This window comes from Eretmochelys imbricata, chromosome 25, assembly GCF_965152235.1.
Source record: "Eretmochelys imbricata isolate rEreImb1 chromosome 25, rEreImb1.hap1, whole genome shotgun sequence".
In the NCBI taxonomy this organism is placed as follows: domain Eukaryota; kingdom Metazoa; phylum Chordata; order Testudines; family Cheloniidae; genus Eretmochelys; species Eretmochelys imbricata.
In genome coordinates, this window is record NC_135596.1 from 14,468,665 (window position 1) to 14,493,827 (window position 25,163).

The 25,163-nt window shown below is 59.1% G+C and overlaps 2 protein-coding genes across 3 annotated transcripts in view; one reads left to right on the forward strand and one right to left on the reverse strand.

The window, feature by feature from the left end:
- Nucleotides 1–2,668, reverse strand: part of ANO8 (anoctamin 8) — a 29,536-nt gene extending 26,868 nt beyond the window's left edge. Inside the window, exon 1 of the mRNA XM_077805415.1 lies at nt 2,587–2,668. Coding sequence (XP_077661541.1) covers nt 2,587–2,668 — 82 coding nt within the window. The remainder of the gene's footprint in view (nt 1–2,586) is intronic.
- A 7,634-nt stretch (nt 2,669–10,302) lies between these two features.
- Nucleotides 10,303–24,270, forward strand: GTPBP3 (GTP binding protein 3, mitochondrial). Of its 2 annotated transcripts, none has more exons than XM_077842224.1 (9): nt 10,303–10,549; nt 11,399–11,637; nt 16,418–16,504; nt 16,916–17,118; nt 17,978–18,050; nt 19,126–19,269; nt 20,888–21,053; nt 22,129–22,506; nt 23,678–24,270. In XM_077842224.1, exons 1-9 carry the CDS (start codon nt 10,485–10,487, stop codon nt 23,907–23,909), a joined length of 1,587 nt encoding a protein of 528 aa, XP_077698350.1. In that variant the 5' UTR covers nt 10,303–10,484; the 3' UTR covers nt 23,910–24,270. The 2 variants fall into 2 exon arrangements, with proteins under 2 accessions (XP_077698350.1, XP_077698351.1); XM_077842225.1 differs by having other exon boundaries at nt 22,216–22,506.
- The last annotated feature ends 893 nt before the right edge of the window (nt 24,271–25,163 follow it).

Consider the following 25,163-nt stretch of genomic DNA (forward strand, 5'->3'; position numbering starts at 1 on the left):
CTCGCACCAGGCGGGATGAGCTCATCCTCCTGCCGATTATGAATTATTAAAGCCTTGCTCCAAGAGTTGTGATTACAGGCTGGGAAACAAAGGGCTTCAAGTGGGCAGGCAGGCAGCACTGCTCTGGGAAGGCAGGGGTGTGAGCTACTCATCCGGATGCACACGCCACTCACACACATGCACACTCACATGTACAGGCATGTTAACACACACGCGTTCACAGAGAGGCACCCGCCAGCACTCAGATCCCCTGCACCTGCCAGCACACACGCTAGTGTAAGCCAGTACACGTGCACACAGATACACGTGCTAAGTGTGCACGCGAACGTACATGCCCGGATGTGAACATGCCTCCCAGACCCCTGGGAAACGGGAGCATGTACGTGATGGGGAGGCGAGAGTCCCCAGGGCCAGCACTGCTGCTGTCTGTGATTCGTGCTTTCTGCTTTGGCCGCGCAGGCTGGGCAGAGCTCCACTCTCTGGCGGTGAATGAACAAAACCTCCACCACCACCCCGGCAAGGCAGGGCCCCCTGCAACCACCCAGCTGGGGAGGGGCCCGGGTCCTTACATTTCCCCCCATGCCAGTACCATGTCTGCTTCTGGGGGCTGGGCCCTGCTCCCTCCCTGGTGCAATGGGACATCCAAAGCCGGCCCCCTCCCAGGTTCTTCATTTCCAGCTCCCACTGCGGGAGACAGAAACTTAATGCAGGAAAGTCCTGCCAGAGCCCAGCTGCCCTCAGCGCTGAGTCTGCAGCTGCATCATGCCTGGCTCGGGCCCCTCTGCGATCAGGGTCAGCTACCCAGGCTCTACGCAGGAGCCTGTGCTCCCGTTCCTAGCTCCCAGGAAGCCCCACTGCTCCATCACAAAAGCCTCATGAATAGCGCGTCTTTCTGGGTAATGTAATTGTTTCTCCCATAGCAGGATCATGTGCCAGCCAGAGAGGTTTGCAGCCCTCCTGTTCCAGGCCTTGGAGAGATCCTTGATGCAAGGGATGGAGCAGGTAATAATAATCCAGAGCCCATCTCTGGCGCGTCTCCACCGAGGATCTCAAAGCGCTTTACAAACCTGAATGTAGCAAACCTGACAACCCCCACCCCGGCAGGTAGTGAAGTGATTTTGCCCAAGGTCACCGAGCAAGTGAGAGGCTGAGGCAGAAAAGAACCCTGGAGTCCTGACTGCCAGCCCCCAGCTCCAACCCTGCTCCAACTCAGAGACTAGAACAGAATCCAGGTGTCTCAACTTTCACTGCTCCCTGCTCTAGCCACTTGAGCACATTCCCTTCCCTGAGCTAGGGGATAGAACCCAGGAGTCCTGGTTTAGTCCCCCTGTGAGAACAGACACAACAGCAACGCTGACAGCTCCCTGCAGAACCCACGAGACAAAACCAAATTCTCGTGTCCATTCCACCACCGCAACTCGGGAGTCACTCTCCTGGTGCCAGTGAAGTGACTCCAGATTAACCCTTGTGTAAATGGGAGCAAAACCTGGCCTTCTAGAAATAACTGGTCACACTCAGCACTGGCGTGACTCCCTTGGAATCAATGGACCCTTTTGGGCTTGAAACCTCCCATTCAAGCCAGGGGCTGCCTCGAGGCTTTAACGCCAGTGATTGGGTTTAGCTGCATTTCCCGTTCCCGTTCATAGCACCCCCGGTCGCCGGGCTCCCCTGCAGCTAACCTTGGGCTCGTCAGACTAAGGTCACGAAAGCCGCAGAGCGTTTTGGTACCAATACATCACCAGCCCGGCCTCCCAGGGAAGCCCAAGGCGGCGCTTTGACCCGCAGCGCTGCTGTTTACTAGGTTCTCATCGCCAATTACGCTGCCACGGACGCCCAGTTCCTGGGAGGACATAAATTAGGTCACTCTTCATGCGCCCGCATCCGTCTGGGAAATTCAGTTGCAGGGTTTTTCCCGTATCACAGATCCAGGCGGCTACCGGGGCCTTTGGGGATTCTTGCCCCCCACCCCCTTTCCTCCTCTCCCCATTTGCCGCACGTTGAGCCCTCTGGATCCGAGCAGAACCACAACGCCCCGACGGGCCCTGACCGCAACTCCTCGGGCCCAGGCGCTGAGGAAGCCGGGGGGGACCACATGGTCCAGGGCGTTTTAGGACACCCCCCCCCATACATCTTGCTGCCTTGAAGGAGAATTCCTGCCCCCCCCAGCCTAGCTCTCCCCCAACTCTGCTCCCCAAACCCCTGCTGGCTTCATTGGCAGCAGCTGGGTGGCATCTGCAGGGAGCGCTCCTGCCCCCCCGCTCCACGTCCTGCACACGGTCAATGGGGAACGGCCCAAAGCAGAGGCAGGACCGACCCCCGCGCCGTGGCTGCCGCCCCCCGGGGCTGCGGGCAGCGGCCGTGCGCGGGGGCCAGGCAGGGAACCTGCAAAGGCGCTTTCGGGTTACAGCAAACACGAGACCCCCAGGAGAGGCGCCGCCTGGCCCCCGGCAGGGGCTGCTCTCGCTGCGGGGGTCGGCCCAAGCCCAGGCCAGCGGGATTTTACCGCAGCGCTGCAGGGGCTGGCCCCGCAGGGAGGCTGCGGGTGGGGGGCGCCCCCCCCCCCAGGACCCGCACGCTCGAGCCTACCCAAGACCCCGGCCGGTGCCGGCTCCGCGTCCGCCGGGGCTCGCCTCTGCCGCTCGCCCTCCTGCGCGCCCGCCTCGGGCATCCTGGCGAGCCGCGGCCCGCGGGCTCAGCGGGGCTGCGGCGGGGGGCGCGCGGGGGGCCGCGCCATGGGGGCTCCGCTCCGGCTCCCCGCTGGTCCTCGCGCGCCCGGCCGCGGCGCCCCGAGCCGGGGGAGGGGACAAAGGAGGCGCGGCGCGGCGAGCGGCGGGTTGAATAGTCTGGTTGGCCTCCGCCGCCCCAGCGCAATCCGGAACTCTGGGGGGACGGCGGGGAGGGGGAGGGATGGGGGGGAATGGTGGGGGGGGATGGATGAAGGGGTAGGTTTGGGGGTCGGTGGGAGGAGGGGCGCAGGTAGGTGGGGGGAAGGGTAGGTACGGGTTTAGGTGGGGGATGGGTAGGGATGGGGGTGGATGAATGGATGAACAGAGCCGTAAGTATGTGGGGATGGATGAAGGGGGAGGTATGGGGGGGATGGATGAAGGGGGAGGTATGGGGGTGGATGGATGAAGGGGTAGGTATGGGATGGGTGGATGAAGGGGTAGGTATGGGATGGGTGGATGAAGGGATAGGTATGCGGGGGATGGATGAAGGGGTAGGTATGCGGGGGATGGATGAAGGGGTAGGTATGCGGGGGATGGATGGTTAGGTATGGGGGGATGGATGAAGGGTAGGTATGGGGAAGTGGATGAAGGGGGACGTATGGGGGGATGGATGAAAGGGGAGGTATGGGGGTGGATGGATGAAGGATAGGTATGGGGGGATGGATGAAGGGGTAGGTATGTGGGAATGGATGAAGGGGTAGGTATGGGGGTGGATGGATGAAGGATAGGTATGGGGGGATGGATGAAGGGGTAGGTATGTGGGAATGGATGAAGATGTAGGTATGGGGGTGGATGGATGAAGGATAGGTATGGGGGGATGGATAAAGGGGTAGGTATGGGGGGATGGATGAAGGGGTAGGTATGGGGGTGGATGGATGAAGGATAGGTATGGGGGGGATGGATGAAGGGGTAGGTATGGGGTGGGTGGATGAAGTGGTAGGTATGGGGGTGGATGGATGAAGGGGTAGGTATGGGGGTGGATGGATGGATAGGTATGGGGGGATGGATGAAGGGTACGTATGGGGGGATGGATGAAGGGGGAGGTATAGGGGGAATGGATGAAGGGGTAGGTATGGGGTGGGTGGGTGAAGGGGTAGGTATGGGGTGGGTGGGTGAAGGGATAGGTATGGGGTGGATGGATGAAGGGGTAGGTATGCGGGGGATGGATGGTTAGGTATGGGGGGATGGATGAAGGGTAGGTATGGGGAGGTGGATGAAGGGGGACGTATGGGGGGGATGGATGAAAGGGGAGGTATGGGGGTGGATGGATGAAGGATAGGTATGTGGGAATGGATGAAGGGGTAGGTATGGGGGTGGATGGATGAAGGATAGGTATGGGGGGATGGATGAAGGATAGGTATGGGGGGATGGATGAAGGGGTAGCTATGGGGTGGGTGGATGAAGGGGTAGCTATGGGGTGGGTGGATGAAGTGGTAGGTATGGGGGTGGATGGATGAATAGGTATGGGGGGATGGATGAAGGGTACGTATGGGGGGATGGATGAAGGGGGAGGTATGGGGGGAATGGATGAAGAAGTAGGTATGGGGTGGGTGAGTGAAGGGATAGGTATGGGGGTGGATGGATGAAGGGGTAGGTATGCGGGGGATGGATGGTTAGGTATGGGGGGATGGATGAGGGGGGACGTATGGGAGGGATGGATGAAAGGGGAGGTATGGGGAAACTGACTTTCCCAGTATCACACACAGCAAAGCATTGGCAGAGATGGAAGTTGAACCCAGGAGTCCAGATCTCAAGTCCTGCTCTCTACGCCTCCAATAATAACCCCCCTTTTTTGCCCACTGTCAGAGGCAGAAAGTTAGGGGCAGAGCAGGGAGTAGGACCCAGGAGTCCTCACCCTTCTCTTGCCCCTGGACTCCACTGCCCTCCCAAAGCTGGGGACAGGACCCAGAAGCTCTGAATCCTAGTCCCCTTGCTCTAGCCACCAGGCAACACTTCCCCTTACCCCCCCCCACATCTTACTACTTGGTATTCCCGCCATGACCCGGGATTGCTTTCAACCCCCGAGTCATGCTGTTATTTCTAGAGCCAGGCTAGCACAGAAATACATGCAGGTAACCTGACCTGGGCTACAGAATGCCTTGCTAGTCTTTAGCGATCCATTTATAAATCTTCTCTGATCCCCTGGTGTAGCATGACTCAGTACCTCTCTGTCCCCCCAGCAACTCCCTGGGGAGATTCTGGGGGCACATGCTATGTAACTCTTTTTGACGCCATCAGTCACTACAGGCCTGACTCTCACACCGTTACTGCCATCTCTTGCTGTAATGCAGCCCCCTGTGCACAGGCCATGGGGCATAGCTAGATATTACCCCGCACTGTACTTGCCAGCCTAGACGGTCGCGCTTTCCAACACAGGTGGGAGGGGTAGATATGGGGGTAGGGAGTAGGTGGGGCTGGCTTTGATACGCAGGTATGCAGCTGGGGGTTCGTGTTCTGCAGGCTCCACGATTTACAAGAATGTGGCTGTCGCAGCTGGTGTCAAATGCAAGTCTTGCCCAACTTCCTCAGTGCTTTAAGCTGCTCGTTGGCAGCTATTCTAGTGCAGCATATTTGGCGCCAGATCCGACCGGGACGATGTACGGCCCCACAAAGCGGATTCTTTTTCCCTTATGCACTTATTTTTTTTTCGGTGGGGTTGGGTCTTTGAAAGATGGGGCCATTGGGAATGGGGAATGGGGCCCTTCGCCTCTCTAGAGAGTACAGCCCCAGGTCAGGGGACCTGGCTGACCCCAAGTGTGTGTGCATGGGAATGGGATATGGAGCCTTTCACCAGTAGGGGCTGCCAGTTCTAATCCCACCCCAGGTCGGGGACTGACTGGCTCAGGGGGATCAGGGACAGGGTATAGGGTCTTTCCCCTCTAGGGCACCAGTCCAGTCCAGTCTGTCTAATTTATCCCAATCCCGAGCTCCTGACCTCTCTGGGTGCGGCATCTGAGTGTGGCAGGCATGGTTAGACAGACAGACCAAGAAGGTGTTAATCAAAGACCAAAATCTCTCGGCCTGCTGCCATAACAAATATTGACAATCGTGCCACAAACCAAGCAGTGACAGAACTGTCCTCGCAGCCCATGGGTTCCTCTGTGCTTTTACAGTAAGGCATGTGTGCTTATTCCCCACACCCCACCCCACCCCACCCCCACTCCCCGGGGTTATATTTCCCTCTAGTTGCTCCTGTCAGGGAGTGGGAGTCAGGGCTCCAGCAGGGCATCGGGGGGGGGGTGCTGCCCCCATTGTCAGCAAATGCCCCTGTAAGCTATGACTTGGGCTTTCTTTTCCCCCATCCCTGGGGGCAACCTTTCCCAGAACTTTCTGAATTATTCAAACCTATTATGGGAGGGATCGGTGCCAGAAAAGGTTTCTGGGGAACTGCAGTGTGTGCACATGTGTTCGTGTGAGAGAGTGTGTGAAGTGATTTAGAATGGCTATATTAGCAGATAAGTTTCTCTTTTGATGATAGAATGTTTTATGGGGGGGGGGTGTACATGTGGGAGGTGTATATATATGGAAATGTGTATTTGTGTGTCATGACTGTCCTGTATACACACGCACCATAGGGAGTGTGGGAAACACATCCTGGGTGTGTTTGATGTGGGGATGGTTGCATGTGTGTCTTTGTGTATATACCACGTGCATGTGACCCGGGGTGTGTCTGTTTGTGTGTGGGCATGAGACATACTCTGTGTGTGTGTGTGTATGTTGTGTATCATCTTAAACATGTGTGAAACCTGCCTGCGGAGGGAACTGGGTCAGGGCCCTGCCACCTGAATCACCCTCCTCTGCTGGGAACCCCAGATCCTGCTCTTACTGTTTAGCGTGGTGGGGGATGAGGTGTATTTGTGGGGCTGGCTGCACCGTCTCCCTTGGGAAACACTCCTCTAGCCAAGAATTCCTCAGCTTTGCACAGAAAGACCTGGCCTGGGGATGGGACTCCATGTACTTGGTTAAACGAGTCAGGATCTAGACTGGAAGGCTCTGGGGCAGGGACTGCCTCTTATTGTGTCTGGGCATCACCCAGCACAGACAGACCCTGAGCTCTCGGTTGAGACCTCTACCTACTGTCAGGACACAGTTATAATAACGCTAGTAAGTCCTGAAGTGGGGGGAAATCTCCCTGGGATTGGAGTTCATGATGCCACTGTGGCTTTATCCCACCTTTCCCTGGTCCGATCTCTACAATGCTCATCTGAGCCAGCCACCCCCTCTCAGGGCCTTCCCTGGCTGGGGACTGACAGGACAAAGGGCAAATGAATAGATCCCTTGGGAGGTAGGAAAGTGTCATTAATGACCTTATACCAAGGGGGAAACTGAGGCACGACACTGTCTCACCTGCGGGCACAGGTAGAGGCAGGAATTGAACCCAGGCGTCCTGGCTCCTAGCCCCCTGTTGTAACCACTAGATCCAGCCCCTAGTTCGACAGCGCGGCCTCGAGCTCCCCCTCTGTGCCGGGCCAGGGGCTTCTGCAGCTCCTGTGTCCTAGGGCTGGGGGGGCAGGCAGCGCCCTCCCCGGCTGGTCCAGCTCCTCCACCTCCTGCCCGCCACACACCGCCTCCCTGGAGATAAATTCTGTGGTTCACACATGCAGCTCGCTGCGGGAGGCCGCTTTTTCCAAGCGGGCGAGCGACTAGCCTTCGAGAGGCGACACCAGAGCCTGCAGCGGGCACCAGGGCGTTGTGTAGCAGCGAGCGGAGAGCACAGCGGGGTGCTCTGGGCTGGTGGATCCCCATTTTATCGGTGCCTGTGTGGTAGCCAAGAGTCAGCACTTTAAAGCCAGGCTGACGGGGGCTGCTCCGGATAATAGCCGAGGAATCCCCGAAGATCCCAGCTAATGTACATCCCCAGCCCTGGCTGTGGAGGGGCAGAAAACGCTGTATGAATGGCCCTTTCTCTCTCTCCTCTGCTTCCTCTCTAGGCATTTCACAATCCCTAATGGATCTGTCCTCAGAGAACCTCTAGGGGATGGAGGTGCAGGGGAGACAACGGTCTGGTCTGTACTAACAGGTCCCACCCCTGAGAGCCATAGCAGCGGCGAGGAACAGATAGATGGGCCCCAGTGCAGGTTTGATCGTGGTCCCCTCCCACAGCAGCCCTGCCTGCAGCAGAACCCTTCCCCACGCGGCTCCGTAACTCTAATTGTCACCATTTGGCGGGGAGGCCGGGGGAGCAGGGCGCAGGATTGGAGAGGATGCCAACCCCGCACTCACTGCCCCCAGCAGAGGCTCCTGTGCCCCACAGGGCTGGGCCGGGCCCCGAACTCTGGAAGTTGCAGCCTGGTGTGTGGAGTTGCCATTCCACTCAGGCTTGGCACCAAAGCTGACCCATGCTGTGGCCCCAGACGCTAGGTTGCAATGCCTAGTGCAGGGTGCCAGGCCACCTGACGGGACGCCGGAGCCAGGGCTCTGGGGCAAGTCACGAAGGCAGAAAAAAGTCGTGGGCAAACTGCGACTTTTTTGGGGGCTGAGACAGATCTGCAGCCTTAATAATACAAACCTTGGAGCCTTCTGGGGTTCTCTAAGTTGCATGGGACCCTGAACACCTAAACTGGTTGCCCTCGCTGTTTTCTGCCAGTGAGATGAAGCTGCATTGACCTAATCGCAGCTAGCTACCACTGCTGGGCAGGTGGAGTTCCTACAGTGACGGAAAAACCCCTTCTGTCACTTAGTCTGCGTCTACACTATAGGGTTACAGTGGTGCAGCTGTAGCATATGCTGACACCAGCCCCTAGGGGACTTGCCCAAAAGGAATCTGGGTTCTTGAGCCCCACTTTAGTGCCCACTGGACCAGTCTTCCTACCCCAGACACCTTTGGAGTCCCAGCTACTTCCTTGATCCTCAGACACAAGCTCTGACTACTGTTGTCCCTGCAGGGGGAGAGCTGGGTTCTGTCCTGTCCTGCAGGTCTCTGTTCTGCCTTGCCCAGTGTTAATGGAGATCCCGGCTTCTTCCCAACTCCACTGTCTTTATTCTCTTGGGGGATGTGAGCGGTGGACAGAATCCGCTTGGATTCCCAGTTCCCGAAGCATTTGCAGCCCTGGCTGGTAGTGGGATCCTCCCTTGACTTGGGAGATCCAGGGTGGCCAGGCTGGGAGCCCCTATAACATGCTCCTGGAGTCTCCTTCTCTGTCAAGAGCTGCCTGGGTGCTGTCAGACCATCTGGCTCTAGTTGCCGGATGCAGCTCGGGTCGGGGCCCCCGTGGGGCATGTCTCTGGCTTTCCCTCTTTCGCGAGGCTGGATGGTGGCATCTCGTCTCTTGTACCGAGGGCAGGACAACATGCAGTGAGTTGCCCTCTCTGTTTGACCTCGCAATTGACCAGCTCCGGGCGGGCCCAGCCACGCTCACCTGGCCAGCCCCATGCAGCGGGTGGGGCACCTACACCCCTCTGCGGTTTGAATGGCACACGGAAACAGCCACCGTGGCAGCAGGCGGGATAGTGGAGCAGAGGAGGCCGGAAGGGAAGGGGTGAATGAGAAACTCTCGTCTCCACCCAGTGACTCGCGCTAAATAAACCTCCTGCCCTTAATCCCAGGAAGAAGGAAAGAAAAGATTGAAAAAGGGGAGCAGCTGGATCAATAGAGGGATGCAGAAGGTGGCGGGAATTAGACATGGTTAGTGGGGTGAGGAGGGGGGCTAGCTAGGGAGCAGCTTGATGCTGGGCCCTGGGAGCCAATGGGACATGATTTCCGGGCCAAGCAGTGTCTGACATTTAAATTTAAGCCTAGAAAAAGCCTTAAGAGGAGAGGAGTCCTCCTCAGGACCTGGCTCCAGAGTCCATGCACCAACCTGCCCTGTCCCGTGTCCTTTTCCCCTTCGGGGCAGCCGTGTCTGCATCCTGGGACAGTGCCACCGAGTCCCAGGGAGTCATCCAGGAGGGTGGGGTTGCCCTGGGGGTGGATGAGGTCACCTTGTTTTGCGGTATATGATGATCCAGAAAGCTTCCTGGATCTATCAGTTCACTGCAATAAATAATTCACTCCGGTCTCTTCCCAGGGGAACACTCCCCACCACCCGCGAAACACATGAGATCAACGGCAGATCTCTTTCTTTCTCCAGTTAGAGGGTCTGTTCGGTTTTAAAACGACGCCAGAAACTAGTATTTTCATTTAGGGGCAGGGACAACCCAACGCTCCCTCACTGCGCCTTCGCCTCCCCGCTGAGGTGCTGGCCTTCTGCACGGCGGAGTTCGGAGTCCCTCGTGCAGAGGGCACAAGCAGGTGCAAACGCCGATGCACGCCGGGCCCAGCCCACACTCGACGGCGCACAGCTGAGATCCTGGGTGCTGGGGGTAAATTAGCATCACCCCAGAAATTCTGTCTCCGCAAGAGGGAAGTAGTGGATTGACTCTCCGGCCTTTACATCCCAGGGCTGGAAGCCAGCTGCCCTCCCCTGGGCCCCAGCCCTCGCAAGCGGGCAGGGAAAGGGCCGGGGGCAGCGGGCTCCCCAAAACCCAGCCAGGAGGCGGTACTTAGCCTCGGCCCGCCCCTTTCTTGGGTCTTGACCAATCCGTGTGCAGCGGAGGCGGGGCCTCTTGCCCACACTTGGAGGCTGCCGAGCGCGTCGGCAGGTGCTGGCAGAGGCCGGCCCGGGGGTTCTGCAGCTTCCCGGCGCTTGCTCCGGGAGCAGGAGCCCCGGGGCGCGGTGCCGGCTGCCCCCCGCGGGTCTGGCGGATGGAGGGGGCGCCGCTGGGGGCGGGGGCTCGCTCACGTCCCTCCCCCTGTGGCTGCGCCCTGCCGGGGGGGCCATGTGGCCTGGCACGTGGAGGAAGCTACTTGCGGCGCTGAACCCCGTGTCCGGCGCTGCGCTCAGGTGCGGGGGGGGGGTCAGCCTCTGGGGCGCAGCCGCCGCCGGTGGCATCGGCTGCCGTTGCCCTGGCTTGCCCCTGGCTGCGTGACCTGGAGCCAGGGGCCTCTGCCTCATCGCTGGGGTCCCTGCCGTGCCGTGGGGTCTGGAGCCTGTGGCCCACGGGCCGCCAGTAGCCGGGATCTGAACTGCTCAGCTGTGTCAGAGACCCCGTGCGGCAAACCGCGAATGGGGATTCTCTCTGCGGACCTGGCCGGGGCCGCCCCCTAACTGCGAGGCCCCGGGTGGCTGCCGTCTGTGAGTCGGGGGGCTGGGGGGGGGCGTGCAGTCCCGCCCCAGCTGGGTTCGGATACACGGGCCTGCCTGCAGTCCCTGGCATTTCCCTGCTCACTCTGGCTGAGTAAACAGCAACAGTCCCTTTGCTCGTGCCTGGGCATTTGCTTGCCCGGGTGGAGCAGTTTGTGCATCCAGGACGGTTTCCCCTGGCCTGGCAGGAGCCCTTGCTGCAGCCTAGGGGGATTGGATGGGATGGTTGGAACCGACCCGAGCGAAGATCCCAGCCTCTTGCATGACAGGGCAGGAGTTGGGAGCGTCGGCATGAGGGCGCTGGGTCTGGCCGTGGTGCATTGAGTCTGCTGGCAGCTGCTGGTACCAGGTGCTTCAGCGGAAGGTGCTAAGATCACCCCACAATGCACCTGGCCCATGGCATGGTGCTGCTCGTGGGGTAGGAGAGGCTCTTTGCTGCTGTATCCAGCCGTGGGTTACTGAGCAGATGTGGGTGTTGGGACTCTCTTGCCCCTGTGCCCGTCGCTCGGGGCAGTCTCACTTCTGGGCTTTGTCTCTGGTTGCTTTCAGGGCTGTCAAGCGGCTCCCCTGCCCTGCGGGGAAGAGAGACACCATCTTCGCCTTGTCTTCGGGCCATGGGAAATGCGGCGTGGCTGTGATCCGGACCAGCGGCCCCGCCAGCGGGGCAGCCCTGCGGAGTCTAACTGGACAGCAGGAGCTACCCCGGCCTAGAGCTGTCGCCTTGCGGAGGATCCATGACCCCAGCTCCGCGGAGACTCTGGACAGGGGCCTGGTCATCTGGTTCCCAGGTTAGAGCTGAAGGCTGCAGCAGACTCTGTAGGGCCGCGGTGCCCAGCCCTTGCACCCCGGGGGTCTGTTGGGCAGTTCCCACCTCGGATTCACATGGGGAGTGAAGACACTGGGGGATATTGATTCTGTGCTGCAAACCATAACAGTTGCTTTGGCTCTTACTGCCTTCAGTAGCTGGATGGAAACTGCTCATTGGTGGGAGCTCCCCCAAAATGGACCCCTGCCGCTGGTCAGCTTTGCCTGCGCAGGCTGCGTGTGCTCCTGCAGTCCCTTCTAGAGCGGATCGCTCGCTCGCCCCTGTCTGCAGTTCCCAGCATTAACCTGCAGCAAGGTGTCCAGCCCAGCCCCCTGCAGGCACATGCCTGTGTATTCACAGCCCCTCTCTCCCACAGGGATCTCTCCTCCTTCCCACCCCCCACTACCAGGTGGATTCCCAGTTGTGTTCTCCTGGTCATTAAAGAACTGTCCCCACTCTCCTGGTCGCTCCCCCAAGAGTGAGCTCCTGCCAAATGACATCCTGGGCTTGACCCTCCCAGCGGATCTTGCACTGACCTTGTCTGGGGTTCTGCAAGCAGAGAGATTCCAGGATCGGGCCCGAAATGGAGGCTAGTAGCAGTTGGCAGTGGGGTAGCACCTCCCTTCCTGCCTGGCTTTGTGCAGACACTAGATACCAGAGCAGGCATTGCCCCCCCGGCCTGTCCTGCACCAGGGCCGCGCTAGTCCTGGGAGGGTATGTTCACCCTGCAGCCTTGCACCCTTTGCTGGCCTGTGAGATGTGGCAGGTGAGATGGGTTTTCCATTTTTCTGATAAATCTGCAACCTCTCTCTCAAGTCTGGTGGCGTCTTGCCCTGTGTGCGCGCGATGGAATCGGAACTGCTTAGCTCTATGCATCATAAGCCCTATACCGAGAACAGCTAATGGGGAGTTTTCCTTTAGCTCAAGAGCTTGTGGAGCAGGAAGATCCCGGCTCTATTTTTGGTGCTTCCATGATGCTCCAAAGAGGTTATGGGTTTCTTATGGCATTTACAAACAGGATTGCATGCTCCGGCCTATTCGCTGTACCCACTCCCCCACCCCCCCAGCTTTCCTATTATTAAGTACTTTGGTCTGAAAACAGGATCTTTGCTCCCTCATCTGTTCCCCACCCAGTCCCACGAGGCTGCCAGTGAGCGGCTGTATTATCGCAGCTCGGTGGGGAGTAAACACCTGGTGCAGGTGGCCTCTGGGGTTATAGAGCGGAGCCTCCCAGAAAGCACACGACATCCGGGCAGAATTCCAAAGAGGATGTTGTCTGAGGGTTTCCTAGCAGGCGTGAGTGGTTCTTTGTCAAACGCTGAAGGGTTGAGATAGTCCCAGCTGCAGGGAGCCTTTCTTTCCTGCGGCTAAGTCCGGGTAAAGTCCATGCAGGGCTTGACCTCCTTGGCAATCAGAGGGCTGGGGATGGCTGCCACTGATACCATAATTACCAACGAGCCGATCCCCTCTGTGGGGTTGGCCATGGGTCCCCTTTCAGTGGCCGCCCTCCCATGTGATGCCGCTGGGGCAGCAGCTGCAGGGACTGAACCCGGGACTTCTTGAGCTAAACAAGCACCAGTCTCTATTGTCAAAAAGAAAAGGAGGACTTGTGGCACCTTAGAAACTAACAAATTTATTTGAGCATAAGCTTTCATGAGCTACAGCTCACTTCAGGTGAGCTATTACCCGCAGGAGAGCGGGCCCGGGGTGGGGGGAAACCTTTTGTAGTGATAATCAAGGTGGGCCATTTCCAGCAATTGACAAGAACATCTGAGGAACAGTGCGGGGGGGAATAAACATGGGGAAATAGTTTTACTTTGTGTAATGACCCATCCACTCCCAGTCTCTGTTTAAGCCTAAATTAATTGTATCCACTTTGCAAATTAATTCCAATTCAGCAGTCTCTTGTTGGAGTCTGTTTTTGAAGTTTTTTTGTTGAAGAATTGCAACTTTTAGGTCTGTAATCGAGTGACCAAAGAGATTGAAGTGTTCTCCAACTGGTTTTTGAATGTTATAATTCTTGACGTCTGATTTGTGTCCATTTATTCTTTTTTATGTAGAGACTGTCCAGTTTGACCAATGTACATGGCAGAGGGGCATTGCTGGCACATGATGGTATATATGACCCATAACTATTTCACATTCGGGGACAATGTATACGTTCAAATCAGCGGCACTGCTATGGGTACCCGCATGGCCCCACAGTATGCCAACATTTTTATGGCTGACTTAGAACAACGCTTCCTCAGCTCTCGTCCCCTAACGCCCCTACTCTACTTGCGCTATTGATGACATCTTCATCATCTGGACCCATGGAAAAGAAGCCCTTGAGGAATTCCACCATGATTTCAACAATTTCCATCCCACCATCAACCTCAGCCTGGACCAGTCCACACAAGAGATCCACTTCCTGGACACTACGGTGCTAATAAGCGATGGTCACATAAACACCACCCTATACCGGAAACCTACTGACCGCTATTCCTACCTACATGCCTGCAGCTTTCATCCAGACCACACCACACGATCCATTGTCTACAGCCAAGCTCTACGATACAACCGCATTTGCTCCAACCCCTCAGACAGAGACAAACACCTACAAGATCTCTATCAAGCGTTCTTACAACTACAGTACCCACCTGCGGAAGTGAAGAAACAGATTGATAGAGCCAGAAGAGTACCCAGAAGTCACCTACTACAGGACAGGCCCAACAAAGAAAAGAACAGAACGCCACTAGCCGTCACCTTCAGCCCCCAACTAAAACCTCTCCAACGCATCATCAAGGATCTACAGCCTATCCTGAAGGACGACCCATCACTCTCACAGATCTTGGGAGACAGGCGAGTCCTTGCTTACAGACAGCCCCCCAACCTGAAGCAAATACTCACCAGCAACCACACACCACACAACAGAACCACTAACCCAGGAACCTATCCTTGCAACAAAGCCCGTTGCCAACTGTGCCCACATATCTATTCAGGGGACACCATCACAGGGCCTAATCACATCAGCCACACTATCAGAGGCTCGTTCACCTGCACATCCACCAATGTGATATATGCCATCATGTGCCAGCAATGCCCCTCTGCCTTGTACATTGGTCAAACTGGACAGTCTCTACGTAAAAGAATAAATGGACACAAATCAGACGTCAAGAATTATAATATTCAAAAACCAGTCGAGAACACTTCAATCTCTTTGGTCACTCAATTACAGACCTAAAAGTTGCAATACTTCAGTAAAAAAACTTCACAAACAGACTCCAACGAGAGACTGCTGAATTGGAATTAATTTGCAGATGGGATACAATTAACTTAGGCTTAAATAGAGACTGGGAGTGGATGGGTCATTACACAAAGTAAAACTATTTCCCCATGTTTATTCCCCCCCTGCACTGTTCCTCAGACATTCTTGTCAACTGCTGGAAATGGCCCACCTTGATTATCACTACAAAAGGTTCCCCCCACCCCACTCTCCTCCTGGTAATAGCTCACCTTCAGTGATCACTCTCGTTACAGTGTGTATGGTAACACCCATTGTTTCATGTTCTCTCTATATATAAATCTCCCCACTGTATTTTCCACTGAATACATCCAGTGAAGTGAGCTGTAGCTCACAAAAGCTTATGCTCAAATAAATGTGTTAGTCTCTAAGGTGCCACAAGTCCTCCTTTTCTTTTTGCGAATACAGACTAACACGGCTGCTCCTCTGAAACCAGTCTGTATTGTCTGAGCTAACGAACTCGGGCGCCTTAGCTCAACCTCTGCAGCCATAGACTGTCGTCCTGAGGGGGACAGCACCATGCTGCTGAGCCTGCGTGGCACACACGGCTGGATTTCCAGGGGCTGGGATAATCTCTGCGCTAGGAAGCCAGGCAGGGTTGGGCTGATTGCTTGCCTCAGGGGTGGAACCAGGGAACGGTGTGGGTGACTCTTCCCTTTGCCAGTGCAGACTCCAGTGCCCCAGCATGGGGCCCTTGGCTCTCTGGCCCCTCAAGCTCAGACCCGAAGCACTTGGGATACCCCTGGCGCATTTTGCAAGAGCAGGGCCGTTAACTCTGTTCTGAGGCCCTGGCCAGAGGAGTCGTCTTTGCTCCCTGCTGAACTCTTGCAGACCATCGCTGGGCGCTGTCAGGCAAGCTGCTGTGCTCCAGCCAGAGGTGGCTGCCTTTTAGGGGTGGGGGGAAGCGATCTGTAGATGAGGCTCCGTGTGAAGGAACCGGTCAGGAGAGGCCTCCTCCCTCTCCATCCCTAGTCACTGTCTGGTTCTTTTCTGCAGATGGAGCTTTTGATTCCTCCTACTGCCGTCCTAAGTCTCAGCTGTCTGTCCCTTCATGGCAGCACGTGAGCCCGTCGTCCTCATTCCAGCTGATGGGCCTGTGTCCCGTTCTGACAGCACCAGCACGGAGACAGAAAGAGTTTCTTTAATGTTTCATCCCTTGCCCACCCCGGCTGGGTGGCTCCTCCTCTCCCCTGCTGTCCAAGGGCCACGTGTTAGAGAATCGGAGATGATCAGGGTTGGAAGAGACCTCAGGAGGTCCTCTAGTCCAACCCCCTGCTCAGAGCAGGACCAGCCCCAGCTAAACCATCCCAGCCAGGGCTTTGTCAAGCCAGGCCTTAAAAACCTCTTAGGCTGGAGATTCCACCCCCTCCCTAGGGGACCCATGCCAGGGCTTCACCACCCTCCGCGTGAAAGAGTGATTCCTAATGCCCTATCCCTGTCCCCGGGGAGCGCAGTCTCTGATGGACTCTGTGCTCTGCAGGGCCCCACAGTTTCACCGGGGAGGACTGCTCCGAGCTGCACGTCCACGGGGGGCCGGCAGTGGTGGGCGGCGTGCTCCAGGCCTTGGGTAAGTGTCTCTCTCCGTCCTGGATTCTCAGTCACTCTGTTCCTGTTGCGTTCTGGGCCTTGGAGGGGGAGAAACGGCCCCGGGCAAGCCCTGGCTGGGTTGAGCTGGCGTTGGGGCCCTCACCCAGGCATCGGGGGCAGATCGGGGGCATGGCCAGAGCGTGCTGCGGCTGTTCTGTGTATCTCGGTACCCCGAGTATAAGGTAGAGCAGCCTGGAGCCTGTGACTGACAGTGGGGGCTGGGCAGGGGTCCTGCATGGCCCCAGAATATGGCCCCTGTGGGCACTGATTCCCCTGCTGGGGAGCTCTTGTCTCCTAGAACTGGGGCAGCTTGCCCAGCCCTGCCTGACTGCATGAGGAGCGATGCCCCGGGGGGGCCCCCGCTCAGGTTTGCTGCGTGCGGTTTCTCTAGGGCGCCTGCCCGGCCTGCGCCCAGCCGACCCCGGCGAGTTCACCAAGCGAGCTTTCCAGAACGGCAAGCTGGGCCTGACCGAGGTGGAGGGCCTGGGGGACCTGATCCACGCCGAGACAGAGGCCCAGAGGAGGCAGGCGCTGCGGCAGATGGAGGGGGAGCTGGGTCAGCTGTACCAACGCTGGAGTGAGAAGCTCACCAAGGCAAGGCCCCCCTCCCCCCAAACCCTGCCTGGGGCCTGAATGCCCATGCTGGGAGCAAAGGGAGGCAGCGTGGCTAGGGGCATGGGCTGGAAGGGGGGACTCCTGGCTTTGTCCCTGACTCCGTGTGACTCTGGCTGAGTCACTTCATCCCTCTGGGCCTCGGTTTCCCATCTGTAATGGGGGTGCTGGTATCAGCCCTCCTTTGAGCTCCATGGGCACAGAGGGGTTAAATATTCTTGCACCAAGCGGTATTACCCATGTTCCCAAGGACTGCGTTTGGCAGCACTGGACTCCATCCGCAGACACTGAATCTGAACATGCCCACCCTGTGCCCGCCCGGGGCATTTTCTGGGAGGCCAGAACTCCGCAGTGCAAGGGGTAATGTGAAAGGCTTCCCGATGGGGTGTCTGAGGAGCGGGCTGGGGAGTCCTGGCTTCCGCTCCCCGCTCTGACTCCGCTTCCGTCGGTGGCTTTGGGCAAGTGGCGTCCTCTCTCTGGTGTCCATGTCCCCAGCTCTAGTGCTGACCCTGCTTTGAGCTCCCAGGAGGGAAGTACTAGCTAAGGGCGAAGCGTTAGTGGCTTTCACAGGGTCACTGAAGTAGCTGGCCTGGTGTAAGAGACCCCTGCACCCCAGGAGGTTAAGACACCTGCGGGAGCTGGAGAAGGGTCCCTGGGCTCTGGCTGTTGAGCTCAGGTTTGCTGGTCGCTGCTGAACATGGAGGGGCCCTGGGGGAGCAAAGATAGACCCCAAATCCTGCCGTTGGAGCCAGGTGAGGCTCAGCCTGGGTGCGGGAGTCTGACTTGACGGCAGGATCAGGGCTGTAATTCGCGACGTGCTGTCCCCCTTTCCACCCCTTAGGCTCTGGCCCATGTAGAAGCCTTTATCGACTTCAGCGAAGATGACAATCTAGAGGAGGGGGTGCTGGCTCAAGGTGAGTGGTGCTGGCCTGCCCTTAAAGGGTCAGTGTCCGCCCGTGCCTTGCACCTTGCACTGTCCCTTGTGCCAGGGCGAAGCAGGGGCAAGATGCTGCCGTGGCAGCGTTCCCTGCTCGGTTGGGCTGGTGTGAATGACAACATGGGTCCGGACAGCAGTGACCTGGGGCCGTGACTTCTAGGACCCTGCAGATCTCTGTCTGCGACGCCCTGGAGCATTAAATTGCAAAGGCTTCTTGGAAATCTGAATTTCCTCTGCTGCCGTCTGGTTCGTTGGTTCGACACAGGCTGTGCCATGATCCAGTCATGGCCCTGTTCTGTGCCACAGAGCAGACTGGGGCGAAAGGTGCCCAACCCTTCTGCTGGCCAGGGGTCAGTTTCATCCTGTCCCTGGTCAGTTTCATAGGGCACCACACAGCAGCTGTGGCCCAGTTTCCATGACAGCAGGGGAAAGAATTTAAATACTGGGGAGGGAGCCTGTTTTAATTGGAACTCTTGAAAAATACTGTCAGTTCCTGTTTAGTTTGGTGAACTCCCCTTGATTTCATACTAAAATCTAAATCCTGAGCCCTCTATCTGGTGGTCGATTGAAGCGCTGCTCTGGTTGTGGCACTGGATTGGGACTGGTCCAGTTCAAGTCCTAGCTCTGCCACAGACTCCCTGTGTGGCCTGGGGCAAGTCACTTAATCCACCGTGGGTCTCCGTTTCCATTTATGCTGTGTGTGTGTGTGTGTGTGGGGGGGTGACGGTCCTCCCTTTGTCCCTCCAGACTGAGTGCTTTGTGGGGCAGAGATTGTGTCTGCAGGAGGGGGCCCTGCTCTCTGGTGAGGTTCGCCTGGCTCAATGGGGCCCTGCTCTTGGGCGGGGTCTTTCTTTAGGTGCTACCGTAATGCATGAAATGATAACAGCCTGCCCAGGCAGCTGTCTCCTGTGCGGGCCTGACAGCCGGATTGGGGCCGCAGTGCGTTGCTGGGGTCCCTTCGTCTGTGCTGTGTTTTCATTTCATTTCACTTTGCTTTTTTTGTTCCTTCCTCTCCCTGCTCTTGGGGTGCTGACCCGGTGCCCCGGTCTCAGTGGATGCTGCCGTGCGGGTGCTGGAGGAGGAGGTGAGCGGACACCTGCAGGACGGGCGGCGCGGGGAGCGGCTGCGCGGAGGAGTTCACGTGGTGATCGCCGGCCCCACCAACGCTGGCAAGAGCAGCCTGCTTAACCTCCTGTGTGAGTCGGGGCAGGCGAACCTCCATCCACAGCTCTTGGTGTCCCCAGTCGTTCGGTGCCTTGCCCACCCCAGAGGATGGTTCAGTCCCGTGTGGGGTTAGGCGCTGGCTGGACAGCCAAGGACAAGGGCCCTTAATTCACCCAACAGGTACAGGCCCTGCAAGAGCTTCCCACCGCCCGCTGCTGGGGGGAGTTCGCTCTCCATTCAGTCCTGGCTTCTCTGGGCCAGCATCTGTGCCACGGATGCCAGTTGCCCCAGCATCAGGGTCTTCATTATAGTGTCATGGCCGATGCCAGGGATTGGACTGGGGCTTCCAGAGCCGACAGCGCCAGGCTCCACAGCCGGATCTGTACAGGGGGCTGGGCCAGACTCCCACGCTCTGTGGATCCGGTACAGAGTGCAACACAAAACGTGCACTGGCCGCTGAGCTACAATGGTGCCTCCTTCCTCTGCACCCCAGACACCAAAGCCGTGGGGGCTGATTCTGCTGCTCCCCCCACCCCTGTGCAGAATTTGGTCCTGGGGCCAAAGTCCTTAAAACCTGCCACTGATTTTTGGCTGCCCCAGGGTTTAGGTTTGTTGGGGGCAGGTCGCAGCACAACTGGAGACACCTGGGCTGATTCTCTGCGGTGCTGATCCCTGGAGCTCCTGCTGATTGGAGCCAGCACTGCGGGTGCCCGGCGCTGCTCGAATTGGGCCCTGCGCGCCCCAGGCTCGGGGCCTGCGCTGGTAGCATGTGGCTCGATGAGTGGCTGCGATGGGACAGGGTCGGGGTGAGGCTCTGGATCAGGGCACGAGCCCCAGGGTTGGGGACTCCACCTACTTATTTGGGCTTGTGAGTCACTTGTTATTGCTAATGAGAAACCGTCCCGATTTCCCCGGGGTTAGGAAACGTGCAGGAAAGCTCCCCAGTGCCCACTAGATGGCAGCACGAGTCCCCGCTGGGCCAGGTGCTGTCATGGGGCAGGGAGTCTCTTGTTCATTATCTTTGTGTAACCAGGGGCTGCTGGGCACCGACTGAATGGGTTGGCTTTGGCAGCGAGCGCATCAGGGCCCCAGGAGGTGCATGGGGGTGACACGGCCGCCTTCCCCCCGGTGACAGCATGAAGGACTAGTGGCCTCGTACTGGTGTCGGGGGGTGGGGGTGCTCCCCCTGTATGGGTTAGACTCAGGGGAGGGGGGAGCTGCTGGGTCTGGCCTCCCCACACGTCTGCAGCTGTCCCTTTGGGCCCCCGGCCTCGCCAGTTACGGGCCCCGACGGCCACAAGATGCCTCTGGCCCCTGTTCCATGGGGGGAGGTGGCCGTACAGAGAATGCCCTGTTGAGGGAGGGGAAGGCTAGGCCTAGGCTCGGGGCATACAAGGTGGGGATCCTTCGGCTTCATGGGATGACTCTTCACAGAGCAGCCCCTGGCGAGGGCCCTGGGAGAGGTGGGGGGCCCAGGCCTTGCCAGATCTCGGGGCCAGGGAAGGTGTGTCTGGGGGGGCGGCACCCCTGTGCTGAGGGCTCCTCCTTCCAGTCTCACTCCTAGCAACAGGCCTCCCCACTGATTGTTCCCAGCGTGGTCCCTGAACTCCCCCGTAACTGCCCCGCTCTCCCCTCGCTCTCTCTGTCTAGGCCAGAGGCCTGCGGCCATCGTGTCCCCCATTGCGGGGACGACGCGGGACGTGGTGGAGTCGGCGCTGAACATTGGTGGTTACCCCGTGGTGCTGAGTGACACGGCCGGGCTGCGGGAGACCCAGGACATCGTTGAGCGGGAGGGTGTGAGCCGAGCTCGGGAGAGGTGAGGCAGGTGTTGGCTGGGGGCGGGTGAAAAGGCAGCTGGAAGCCTTTCCTCGTGGCCCTGTCATATGCCTCACAGCAGCTTTGCTCTGAGAAACAGGAATAGCGGGGGGCTGCGGGTCAGGACTGAGGGGCACTGGCAGGGCTGGGAGAACAGGGGGCTGCAGGTTGGGACTGAGGGGCACCGGCAGGCAGGGGGCTGTGGGTCAGGACTGAGTGGCACCGGCAGGCAGGGGGCTGTAGGTCAGGACTGAGGGGCACTGGCAGGGCTGGGAGAACAGATGGCTGTGGGTCGGGATTTAGGGGTGCCGGCAGGGCTGGGATAGCAGGGGGCTGGGAGAGCAGGGGGCTGTGCGTCAGGATTAAGGGGAACTGGCAGGGCTGGGAAAGCAGGGGGTTGTGGGTCGGGATTGAGGGGCGCTGGCAGGGCTGGGAGAGCAGGGGCTGTGGGTCGGGATTGAGGGGCGCCGGCAGGGCTGGGAGAGCAGGGGGCTGCGGGTTGGAACGGGGGGGCGCCAGCAGGGTTGAGCTGCAGTGATTTCCCGTTAGCTGTAAGGTCCGTGTTGCTCTGCTGAGCTGACATCTCAGTGACCCACAGCCCAGATGCAGGCTCCTCTCCCAGCTGCTGCCGGGCAGCCAGCCTGCCAAACAACCCCTCCCCTTGGGAAGCCCCTGCTTGCTGGCTCTCCCGGGCCGGCGGGTCCCTGGGGGCCAGATGCATGGGGCTGGCCATCTCTGGCCGTGACCTGCGGGGTGTCAGGCAGACGCTAAACAAACAGCCGGATCCTTCCCGTGAGCCAGGCCCATCCCGGCCCCACCCGAGACATCCAGTGCCCCCTGGCAAAGGGCGTGCGGCTTGGGCCTCTCTCTGTCCCGTGCATTCAGGCTCCCTGGTGGTGGTGGGGGGGCACTGACTGTGGGGCAGATTCCAAGACCTGCTCACGGGGGCTGTGAGGGGGGGCAGGGTCATGTCCCTTTCCGGGTGTGGGGCAGGCACAGTGATGGGGCAGGCTGGAGTCATGCTCAGTGCCCTCTTGGTACCATTAACCCCATGTTTGCCATCCATTCGGAGCAAGCACCCCCTCTTCAGCGGGCAGCACTCCCAGGGTGTGCATGGGGGGGTGTGTCTCGGTGGCCAGTGTCGTGGCCCTTCTCCCCCGCAGGCTGCAGCGAGCGGACGTGGTGCTGGCCGTGCTGGCCGCCGTGGACGTTGATCCGGAGCCCAGGTGCTTTGCTGATGCCCTGCGAGCCGTCCTGCCGCCCGGACCACCGGCCCAGCGGGCACCCTGCATCCTGGTCCTGAACAAGGCTGACCTGCTGGAGGAGGGGCGTGGGGGGGCCCTGCTGGGAGCCTGTGGGGAGGGGGCACTGCCCCCCACCTGCCTGCTCTCCTGCAAGACCGGAGAGGGCGTGGACAGCCTCCTGAGCCTGCTGGGGACACAGCTGGAGCAGATGTGAGTTCCCAGGGGTCGGGATTGAGGGGCAGGGTGGGGTTGCATGTGTGATATGAGGGGCAGAGGTGGGTGGGACAAGCTAGGCCAGGCCTTGGGGGTGGGGAGGCATCTCATGGGCTGGGCTCCAGGTTTGTCCCAGGTGACTGCTGTGACAGAGAACTCGGTGATGCCCCCTGGCAGCAGGGGGCGCTGTCTGGGGTGGGGAGTGGGGCTGAGGGGATCTGTTGACATTGGAATTCGGGGAAGATGCTGCAAACTCTCTGGGGTGTTAACTCAGCTGCTGGCTTGGCTCTAACCACCGGAGCCTTTCAGAGCCAGCGGCTGAGCTTCATCCCATCCGTGTCCACACAGCTCGCAGCCCAGCGGGGCCTCATTCCCCGCGGGGGGCAAGGCCCGAACGCATACTGTAGCTGTCTGTTATCAGTGTCCCAGTAACACCTGGAAGCCACAGGTGCGATCAGGGCCCCACTGTGCCAGGCACTGCACAGAGAGAGGCCCTACCCTACAGAGCTCCCAGCCTGAATAGATAAAGGCTGGGAGGGGAAACTGAGGCACAGGGTGACGAGATGCACGTGCAGTCACTCAGCAGGCAGTGGGAGAAGTGGGAATAGAGCCCAGCTCCCCAAGCCCCAGCCAAGACTCGACAGCACGGCCTCCTTCAGATCACGGAACTGCTTAGCGGGTTGGACGTGTGGAATACACCCAGAACAGATAGAACTGGCAAGAGGTTTGAGAGGCCTCCGATTTCCAGCGGTTCCCACCGGCGAAGCTGGCCCTCAGCCTTGCTCTGTGCCCTCGTCCCAGCTCGGTGAGGGGGGGTTGCTTTGCGAGGGTTGGAAATGGAGCTGTTAAGGCACCTTGGATCATTCACGGTGCCTTAACACCTTGGATGATGGGAGTGGATCTCCACAGGGAGTTTCCGTGCTGCCAGTCCACAGCAAAGGAAGATTGGCCCCGTGCACATAGTGTCTGAGGCTGGTGACGCCCTAGGGCTCCGCTCCAGTGGCAGCGGGATTAGGAGCTAGAGGAGAATCGCCATCAGCTGCGAGCGGTACAGGCTTTATGACACACAGTGATGCAGAGAGCAGCAGTGTGACCACCTGCCCGAAGGAGCCCAAAGAGAAGCTAGGTGAGCTGGGCTACGGGTGTGACCCCTCCTTTCATCTGCCAGGTGCGGCGACCCTCTGGCCGGCTCCCCGAGCCTCACGCAGGCACGGCACCGCCTCCACCTCACCAGCTGCCTTGGCTCGCTGGGCCGGTACCACGGCTACAAGTCCCTGGATCTGGTGCTGGCAGCCGAGGAGCTGCGGCTGGCCCGCAGGCACCTGGGGAAGATCACGGGCCGAGTCAGCGCCGAGGAGATCCTGGATATCGTCTTCAGGGACTTCTGTGTTGGGAAGTGAGGGGCCGGGGCCCCCGCGCGGCGTTGTGGGAAGAGCGAGGGGATATTTCAACTGGGAGACGCCGGGCGCGGGAGGAGCTGGGTCTGCGATCCGCTTCGGCAGCGAGGAGATTGCCATTCTCAGCTTAGCTCCCACAGCAATTGTCCTCGGGGCTGGAGAAGCTGATGATTGGGACCGAAGGGCAATGGCAGAGGTCTCGGGGGGAGCCCAGGAGGCTGGGGGTCAGGACTGAGGGGAAGCGGCACAGCTGGGTGTGCTGGGGGCACTGAAGGCAGAGGACAGCCCCCTCCCGCACCTGCACCTGATTCTCGGGGCTGTCTGCCCCCCCCGGTTGTGTTTATTAAACCCCCTGGTCCCTTTCCCTGCCCTGTGATTTGTTCTTTCCTCCCGCCAGCATGAGGACCATGGAGGTGCCCAACCTTCCATTGCACTGTGACCATCGGGTCCTGGGGAGGCAAGGGGCGATCGTCCTGCTGGGGGGGAGAAGGGACTATGCATATGCCTGTACAGCCTTACCAGCTGGGTGGGGAGGCTGGCTGGGGTTGGGGGGGTGCTCCCTTCAACATGGAGGGTTAATGATCCTTTGCCAGTGCAGTGTCTGAGAACACTTTGCTCACACAAATGAATTCAGCCTCCCAGCCCCAAGAGCTGCACTTTACAGGGGGAAAACTGAGTCACGGGGGAGGGAGTCTCTCCGTTCAGAGCCTGCCGTGTGCTCAGAGCTGTACAGGGCCTGGCTGCTACAAGGCGGCGGGGAGGGGTGTGCTGGGAGGGTTTTTGCCTAGCGCTGCTGATGGAGTGAGGGGTGGGTAGCGCCTTGGGGTGCTGGAGCTGCCTGGGCTTGTCTATGAGTTGGGGCAGAGCCAAGAATGGAACCCAGGCATCCAGCCGCTCGAGCTGCCTGCTCAGTAGCTACCTCAGTAGCTAGGAAGCAGCTGGGCGTTGGGTGCCCTGGCGCAGTGGGTTCGCCAGGAGATGGTTCTGGGGCCATGCAGGTTCTGCTCCTGCCATGGATGCACGTTTCTCCCCTGCTGCTGGGGCCCAGGCTGAGCCAGGAGCCTGCCAGTGCTGTTCCTAGACTAACCAGCTGGGGGTGCCGCAGAGCAAGGTTAGGCCATTTCTCTACAGGCAGGGCTGGCAAAAGCAGCAACCCTAGGCTCTAACCTGCCCAGGAGTGGGGGGCAGCACCCTTCCCCTTGTGGGGATTATATTTGGGGGCACCTCCTGAGTGTGGAGGGTGCCAAGGGGGTGAGG